At 46.2% G+C, this 9,503-nt stretch overlaps 1 protein-coding gene across 1 annotated transcript; it reads right to left on the minus strand.

Moving 5' to 3' along the window:
* Nucleotides 1-5,663: 5,663 nt before the first annotated feature.
* Nucleotides 5,664-9,002, minus strand: LOC123150909 (protein CWC15 homolog). Its single transcript, XM_044570714.1, has 7 exons — nt 8,739-9,002; nt 7,098-7,204; nt 6,911-6,952; nt 6,740-6,824; nt 6,287-6,377; nt 6,088-6,194; nt 5,664-5,958 (listed from the first exon to the last, which is right to left on the minus strand). The coding sequence occupies exons 1-7, from the start codon at nt 8,867-8,869 to the stop codon at nt 5,835-5,837; spliced, it is 687 nt and encodes a 228-aa protein (XP_044426649.1). The 5' UTR covers nt 8,870-9,002; the 3' UTR covers nt 5,664-5,834.
* Nucleotides 9,003-9,503: the final 501 nt, after the last annotated feature.

Genomic DNA, 9,503 nt, shown 5'->3' on the forward strand with positions numbered 1-9,503 from the left:
GACGACCTTTTTTACCATCAAATTCTCACACACACACCCTCTCCCTCCCTCTTCCTCACTCTCTCTCCCCTCTCCCTCACTCGGGAGGTGGGATGAAAATAAACACAGAACGGAGACTACCAACTGAGACATTAGGGGTAGAGATCATTTAGTTAATAAGAATAAATAGAAAACGGTGTTAAAAAGGAGAAACAGATTAGAATACATTGAAAAACCAAAAGGACGATGTAAAAGGGATTCGCCCTGCCCCCGGGCCTTGCCACCGAACCGGCTCAGCGGTCCAGTCCCCGCGCGGTCGTCTTCTCCTGTTCCCCGAGCTGCGTCGCTACAGAGCCGGGCTCCCGCCCGACCACCTCGCTGGCATCGAAGGGGAATGGACAAGGGTGACGCCCTTCCTTTCCTGCCCCCATGGCCTCACTCCTCCTCGACGCCCCCTCCCAAATCCACTTCTCCTGCTCGCTCGCTCGATCCCGTCGATCTGGACGAAGTCAGACGCCACGGCCACCATGACCGACCCTGTCAACATGGCCATTGCCCTTCCTGCGGGCTAGGAGCTTGTCGAGGAGCTCCGAACACCTTCGCTACTTCGTCTACGCCAACGAGATCAAGTCCAGCACCCCTGCATCGACGTCGATGTCGTCTTCCTCAACCTTGGGCCACCGCGACATTGTCGTTCGATCCGCGCGGCCCCGAGCTCCCATGTCTTCCCCTAGGGCGCCATTGACACCGCCATGATCTCCTCTTGCCTTTCCCCTGTTTCCCCTCTCGTTTGCTCTCGTTAGGTATTTCGCCGTGGCCGAGAACCGCCGTCCGCCATGGCCATTGCAGGGGTAGCCACCGAGCTCCTCGGATTGACCCCGTGGCACATGCCCGCTCCTATGCACGCCCATGCCCGAGCCTGCCGCTCTTCTTCCGCGCCCGCGGGGCCACTCCCTCTACATGCCCACGCCCGTGCTACACCGTGTCGGTCGCACCCGCCACTGCCTTCGCGCTCGCCACAGCCACCGCACCACTGTGCCCCGCGTGACACACACCCTGGCCGCGCGCCACACTCTCGCTGGCTACGCTCGCCCCGTTTGCTGCCGCCTATCCCTTCGCTCTCCCCGCTGTCGCGCCCCTGCCTCGCGCCGCCTCCAGTCGTGGCCATCTTCTGCCAGCCGCCCCCTCAGCCACGCCGGCCGCATCTCTGCCCTCCACCGTCGGCCGCTCGCCTCGCCTGCTGCGTGTTGCCTCCTGCTACTATGCGCTGCTCTACCGCTGGTACACTGCTGCGCCATGCCCTCGACATCGCCGTGGACAAATGTGGCGGAGGGATTGTTAATGGAGTACGAGAAGGAGATGGCGGAGAAGATGTGGAGAGGCAGGAGGTCTGGGGCGGTGTCACCTGGCTGTGGTGGAGGTGTTTATGCGAGAAGGGACCGAAGTGGAAGGAGAGGCCACAATTGGAAAGAATCACAAAAAAAAAATCATAACCCGGAGATCTCGGTTCAAAAAAATGGTAATATCGATGGAGGGGTGATTTCCTTCAATAGGTGGAAAACATAGGAAATATTGGTTGTTATCAAGGAAAGGTAAAAATTTAGGAAAGTTAGGATTTTTGAACTAATTTCTATGCAAATGGGGTTTTATTGTTTGGTAACATGATATCAGTACCTGCCCGTTTGTGACGTGTCTGATTAGGAAAGTTTGCAAATGTTAATAAACTATTTATTGGGAGGAAAGTTGTGACGTGTCTGTTATTTGTTTCCTAAAACAAATTTCACTAATAAGAGAAATCGATTGATTTAGATAAGTTAGAAAAGTTAGATTAAAATGCATTATTTGTTTCCTGAAAATCTGTTATTTGTTTAATAAGACAAATTGAACCAATAAAAGAGATCGATTGATTTGCATAATTTAAGGAAGTTAGATTAAAATGTATTATTTGTTTACTGAAAATCTGTTATTTGTTTCCTAAAACAAATTGAACCAATAAAAGGAATAGATTGATTTGCATAATTTAAGGAAGTTAGATTAAAATGTATTATTTGTTTCCTGAAAATCTGTTATTTGTTTCCTAAGACAAATTGAACCAATAAAAGGAATCGATTGATTTGCATAATTTAAAGAAGTTAGATACGTGATTGTTATACGTTAGGAAAGTTCTGGTTGTAATAAAGAGTGGAGAGAAAAATAAACCGATGGACCAGGGTGGGGAGGGGGTGGTGGAAGGAGAGACGAAAAAAACCAGCGAAAATAAACCGCGGACCAGGGTGGGAGGGGGTGGTGGAAGGAGAGACGAAAAAAACCAGCGAAAATAAACCGCGGAGACGATTCACCAACTCGTCCATTAGAAATAGAGATTAAGAGGCGCTAGAATGGTGGCCAACCAGCTACGCCATGTGGCGCATGCTGGTTGGTCACGGTGAGAAAGTATTTTTTTTTTAAATGATAGGGAGACTTTTTTTAGAGAAGTTTTTTTAGATTTTTTTTTTTTTTGCTTTTAAGATGGTTGTGATGTCCACGTGACATGGGAATATTTTTTAAATTTTTTAACATGATGATGAGGTGTGCATAGTTTTTTCTTAAGCGGCCCGTAATGGCAGGCACCAACCACTAGTGTTGAATCATGTAGCGCACGGACGGCAGCTAAAACATGACTTTGGTCTCATCTCGAGGTCTCGACCACTAGTGATCCTCCGCTTTAGATTGACACCGCAGTGGAAACAAGACGTTGACCATAGGGGTTAAACAGACAGACACAAGCACGCACGGTAAGAGTGTGTCACCATCATGTACATTAATTCAATGCGACTGCTAGCAATTAACCGGATGATAAGTGTGAAACTTAAGCCGCATCAAGAACCGTCCGATCATTTGTGATCTGGGCGCAACGTGGCCACGCTCGGCTGCAGGAGCGCCGGCAGCAGCGCCCCCTTCATTGCAGTATCGCCTGCCTCGACTTGTCGCGCCACCGGCAGTAGCGTCTTCATGGCAATGCCACCGCTCTCAACTTGTCGCAACGCCGGCAGCAGCAAGGAGACTGAGACGCTCCCGCAACACCGGAGATGCTGCATCGGTGCGCTCCGCAACACTGGGCGCTCCCTTGCAGCACCACACCCCCGCGCTCACAACACCGGCAACTCCAGGTCGATGTGTATCGTCGGCACCGGAACATAAGAATTTGTTACGTCGTGGTGCTACGTGGATGATACCTACACTTGGGATCAGGCCAGAGTACGTTACAGTCGCTGTAACGTGGGCAATTTGGATGTACACCGAAAATATCTCCTCTCATCTCTGTACTGCTGTCTGCTTTTACTTGGTTTCTGTGAAGCGACTGACATCACAACGGACGTCGCATCAAACAGTTAATCAAAAAAATTGTCATAAAACGATGACACTAAAACGTCTATGTCTACACAAATCTGAGACAAGAGTTATGTATACTTACTCTTCTACGTACATTTGGAACTGGGTAGAGTATTACCATCACCTGCATTGATTCGTCTCCATTTCATCTATGGACAATACTGTACGTATTCTGGGACACAGCATACATCAGCAACACACCATAATTTCCCTCCATCAAACAGGGGCTTCCGCTTTTCTAAGATAATAAGAATGTTGCTCTCCCAAAAAAGAATGAGACTGTACATTCACATATTTCCAAAAAAACGGTCGTCAAAATACTGTAACCGGAGGAGCACCAAGGATTCCTACTATTTGCCAAGAGTTCAAGATAATAATAGCGCACACCAGAAAATAGCATGCACTACTTCATTGGATTGGATAACAAGCAACTTATGTCTGAACATCAAGAACAAGAGAACTACCAGCTCACAGATCCTTTGCTCAATCTCGAGCCAAACACCAATACACGCAGAATCGACTCAACAATTAAACAATGACCATAGGCCCTCTTGAGTCTCGAACAAACCCATAAGAGGGCCAGGAGTGATGGACCTCCCAACAGCAGCACGGCTCCATTGCCATGTGAAACAGCAGCAAAGAGTAGCCTGCCATTTTCCTCGCACACTAATACAGTTTAGTCTACTAAGGAATCAACAAATTAACTTACTGTCAAACAAACTATTAAGAAACAGAAGAAATGCAGGTTAGGAATAGCAGCTCCAGTTGTAGATAGCAAACCGCTGTCTGCACATATCAACCAACAAAATCAAAAGAAGCAGCAGATAAGTATCATATATCTTCTCTGGAGCATAAAACAGAGTCAGCCAAGGCCGACAAAAACAGATCCCAGTCGCTCTCAACATGCAGGGGCAAGGAGAGGGCACGTACTAATAATTCAATCAGGCAAGATAAAAATATATTCACCCAGCCTCACTCACCAGCCCCAAGGTAATTGGCCAGCGAACAACATGAGAACCAGGAGTCATTGATCTCCGAGCAGCACAACAACCCAGATGCCATGAGAAACTGAGGCATAGGGTAACCTGCCAATTTGCTCGGCTGAACTCTCGCTACTTCACTCTAGTCTAATCAGAAATCAACAACTAACAAAGCGTCAACAGACCCAAAAAATCAAAAGAAAAACATGGTCAGGAGGAACAGCCCTAGGTAGTAGATAGCAGTAAGAAACAGACCGCAATCTGAAAACATCAACCGACAAAATAGAAAGAACCAGCAGATAAGTTCAGCCATGGCCGACAAAAACAGATCTCAGTCACTGGAAAATAAGAAAACAGAGCAAGGAGGCCAACTGACTAATTCAACAAAAGAGGAGAGAATATGTTCAGCCAGCCTCGCTCACCGGCCCCAGGAAAGTGGCCAGCAAACATCATGAGACCAGGGAGTGATGGATCTCCGAGCAGCACAACGACTCCGATGGCATGAGAAACTGAGGCATAGGGTAACCTGCCATTTTGCTCGGCTAAAACTCTCCCTACTACTTCAGTAAACACGAATTAGACATTAATCAAACAGTGAGAACCACAAACCAAGAACACAACTTCAATTGCAGGCTAAGTAAGATCATTTCCCCCTAAGGAGCCAGCAAGCAAATAGAAGTTCAATTTGCATGCAACAAGAAGACCAAATAAATAATAAATCCAAAGTCGAAGAAAGAAGAAATAGAAAGGAAAATGAGCTACTTCATTCGAATTCAATGGCAAGCAACATTATCTCGACATCAATCAACAAAATCAAGATATCTTCTATGCAGATTCTGAACAGTAAGAATATAGAAGATGCAACCATGCAAACAGAACTGACTGACCAAATAAACAAAGAGATAACATAGATGTCCCCTAGCTCCTCCCGGCTAGCCATGAAAAAGATGGCCAGCCAACAATGGAGAACCAGGATATCAATCTCCGAGCAGTACAACGACTCCAATGCCATGAGAAAGAGGCAAAGGGTAACCTGCCAATTTACTCGGTTAAACTCTCACTAACTGTCCATCTAGCCAAACCAGAAAACAATCAAATCCATCAAGCCAAACCAGAAAACAATCAAATAGAGAAGGAACTTTGGTTGCTAGTTTAATTAAAATCACTTTCCCAAAGAGAAGGCCGGCAAGAAAATTGGTGTATCAAGCGCTCAATGAATTTTCCAAGACACTGCTGGGCAGTGAAACAAACTGAGAGTACACAGCAAGCATACATATTTCCAGGTCAATGTACTAATAGAAACATCCTGAGGTCACAGCGAAGCACCAGTAATACACAAGCAGTGGGTTCTTTTCTTTACTCTTAGGAACAGGGTAAACATATCACCATTAAGATAACGTAGCTGTTACAGTTATGTCATACAAATCGATCTTCAGAATACAGAAACATCACAGGCTCTTTCAGCATGCATACTGTCCAGACAACATAAAGCATACAGCAGCATCATTTCATGTACCTATGCAGAAACTTGCGGTGGAAATCACTTCTGATGGTGTCATTGATGAACCGTTTCGGTGTCTTAGTCTCTCCACGAGCCTGGTTCTTGAATACAACATCATCATCCCACCTGCGACAAACACATATATGAACAGGATTAAGCTCGGCATAAAGCATGGCAGCATTCTATTCCTAAAAAAAGGGCAACAAAACATAAAAGAAGCATATAATATGATACGCTAGGCATCACTGTCCTAACCTTCTCTTCACATTGAAGGAGCCAGAGTTATTCATATTGATCAGTGGGTTTCCTCGCATCAGCTCAGCCTCCTTCATCTTGGCCTCTTCTTCTGCTTGCTGACGCTCCTGCAGCAAACAGACATGAGTTCACATTAATTCTCTAAACCTAAAGAAAAAGAGCGCCTCAAAATGATAATACAGAGAAGAAAACAACAAACCTTTCTAAGCCTGTCCTCGGCTCTTTCTTTTTTAATCCTTTCAAGCTCTGCCATTAGTGCCTCAGTGTCATCGTCGTCGTCATCATCGTCGCTGAATATAAGATAATTTGATGAGTAAGACATAAATTAAGTTGAGATAACCAACTGAACTACAACACTGGACCCAGCTAAACAGCTCTGTCCCAAAAAATATCAGGACAATTGCTGCATTATACTTTTTTGCTATTTTACCATATGTTTTTCTTGTAAACATAAACATAATCCAACTGCAATGAAAAGAATGCTAGCCAGCATAAGAATGTGTATCACCCAATTCCAAAGTTTATGGTAGACAACACCTATTGAACAGTTTCAGCCCCAATTCAGGCTACAATTTATGCAACAGAAAGAAGAGTCTCATCAGCATTTTGAATGGGTGTGATTGATAAACTACTGAGCAAGAACTAAACAGACCTTTCATCATCACTTTTTAGTTCCACGTCAGAGTCATCTGCATCAATTTCACGTGGAACTATCTTATCCTCATCCCGTTTTGAACCTGTGATTACCGGAAGAACAAAGTAAATCATTATGCTGCCTTGAACCTAGGCACTAAACAAACTTTGGTAAAGTAGTGTCACCGACCTTCTAAGAGCAGGCCTGAACTTTTTCGCCGGTCCCTCTCGTCTGCGAGAAAAAAGTGTTTGAACTAATCAATTACAATTCCCAGATACAATAAAACAACAATAGATAAACATCACGGAAGAAAGGATGTGACAAGCACTATCTGCCCAGATGAGGGACAAAGAGCAGATGGATCTAGAGGCATTACCAACATAGGACTTATCCTTGGATGAGAAGTGCTTGCGTTCACGCTCCTCAAGTTCATCCCTAAGATTCCTCTTCTGTACCTCCTCTTGAGTTTGTTGTCCCTCTTTTCTGCACATAAGGGGAGAATGTCAGTACGTAGACATCAAAGAACTGCCAGCCTATTTTGTTTAGGATTCGGTGTCAAGAACTAAAAACAATCATGTAAGGCTGAAGCAATAGTTTGGCAATATATGGTGTTCTAGGTTCTGTTTAGCAGGTAATAAACCCCAGATGAGAACCATGGTAAGCAATTTGTTCATAGATTTACTCTTTTGATGCAGCAGCAACAGCAGCAGAATAGCAGGTAATAAACCCCAGATGAGAACCATGGTAAGCAATTTGTTCATAGATTTACTCTTTTGATGCAGCAGCAACAGCAGCAGACAAATTCAGGTGATTATGTTAAACGTTACAGTTACACTTGGTGCTAAGTAGCTACTGCAGCTCCAAAATGCAAATAGTTGGTTGTCCTGGTGATAAATAGCTACATTTTGTTTGATATTCACAGGTTTTTTCACATAAGCGGACTTATTTAGGTCAGGTGTGTTCAGTATGTTACTTAACTAGTAGTATTGGTGCAGTAAACAAGTGTCTTTGTTTGTACAGAAATCGACCTAATCCTGGCAACCTTGAACCAAGTAGCAGGCTATTTGCAAAGATTGCCAAAGAAAAGTCGGTTGTAATGGAATATTCAGGGCCTAAACAGAAGCAATATAGCTACTAAGTTGGCAAAACACCAACCACAACCAGCGCCAATGTAAGGACTGGCGGCCAGCGTCTGTCGCTAGCACTCTATCGCACAGAGCTCAACGAGCAAGATCAGGGCCAGCCATCCCTAATTTAGCCATATACAGTGTCCATGATTCTGGTTAACAAGTAATAGAACCCAAATGAGGAACATGTGCACCATGATGAACCATTTGCTTATGGTGCTTAAATTTATTCACCATACGCTGCAGCAGCAGACATGATTCAGGTAGTTCTGTAGAACATTAACACTTGGTGCTAGGTAAGCTACCCCAGCTCCAAACATCTAAAAGCAAACGGCTACATTTTTGTTTGACATTTGCAGGTTTCTGCACACATCTGGACTTTTGCAAGCCAAGTATGCATGTATGTTGGTTAATTAATTTTGTTGTTGCAGCGAACAAGTAGCGCCTTTGCTTGTCAGATTGTACATACAGAAATCGACCTAACCCTGGCAACCTCGTACAGAATAGCAGACGCTGCGTCCATTTCAAAGCGATTAGCGGGGCAGGGTGTGTTCTACTGCCCCTTTGCAGGCCATAAGCAGATGCAAAACCACTATACAGAGTTGGCGATACACGACCACCCCAGCCCGCGACCAGTCAGGAGCTAGCGATAGCCATCTGTCGCCAGCAATTCTACCGCGCGGAGATCGACGAGGCCAGCCGCCCCGATCTGGAGGGAATCCAGGCCACCAGTAGCGACGAACCCTAGCACCCTTTCCCCCACCGCAAAATTCCAACGACGGCGTGCGCGCGAGGCCTCTAACCAGGCGGGCGATTCGACCCACCGGGGGGCGTGGATTCGGCATCGGAGCGCGGGAAGGAAGGGGGTCGACTGGCGGAGTTTAATTTACCTGGGCTTGAGGGAGGTGTGGGCGGCGAGGTCGCGGGAGGAGTACTTCCCGGAGGGCCCGAAGATGCGCGTGCCCCCCTGCTCGTTCCCGCCCTTCGCCGGCGCCCACGTCGGCCGCGCCGCCGTCGTCATCCTCTCTCTCCCTCTCTCCGGCCGGCGGGAGGCGGAACCCTAGCTAGCTAGCCTCTCTTCCTCTTCCTCCTTCGGGTCTGGATTTGGAGTGGCGTTGGTGGAGACGACGGGGAAAGAGGAAGGCGATTTTTGCGGAGAGGACCCTGCAGAAGCGCGTTTTTGTTTCCTTCGTGGCGGGCCTCCAGCGACCAGAAACTGGGCCTCCTCCTACGCCTCACAGTCTGGGCCCAAACCCTATTTGGCGCCTTACGCGCCAAAAACAGGGTTATTTACAAATAGGGCACACCCCCTCCCTTCAATTCAGCAATCTGACACATGGGTTCACACGCCCATGAGCAGCCGATCCGAATGGGTAGGGCTATGGGTTGTCAACTTCATCCATGGGTCTTACCCTAGGTAACCCGATTAGTTGTTCTGGGTAGGGTATGTGTATAAGTTCATGCTCGTGGGTTACCCGATAGGTCACCCGATTAATATTAAGAATTAAATAAATTTTTTTTCTTCATTATGGTTTATCTTTTTGATATATACATACATTCACATATAACGTACATAAGTAGCATGGCTAAGAGGTCAGCCCATTAGTAGGCCTTCTCTCACTTCTATATGTCACTCCCATGTTTTTCATGGCCCA

This window comes from Triticum aestivum, chromosome 7A, assembly GCF_018294505.1.
Source record: "Triticum aestivum cultivar Chinese Spring chromosome 7A, IWGSC CS RefSeq v2.1, whole genome shotgun sequence".
Classification (NCBI taxonomy): domain Eukaryota; kingdom Viridiplantae; phylum Streptophyta; class Magnoliopsida; order Poales; family Poaceae; genus Triticum; species Triticum aestivum.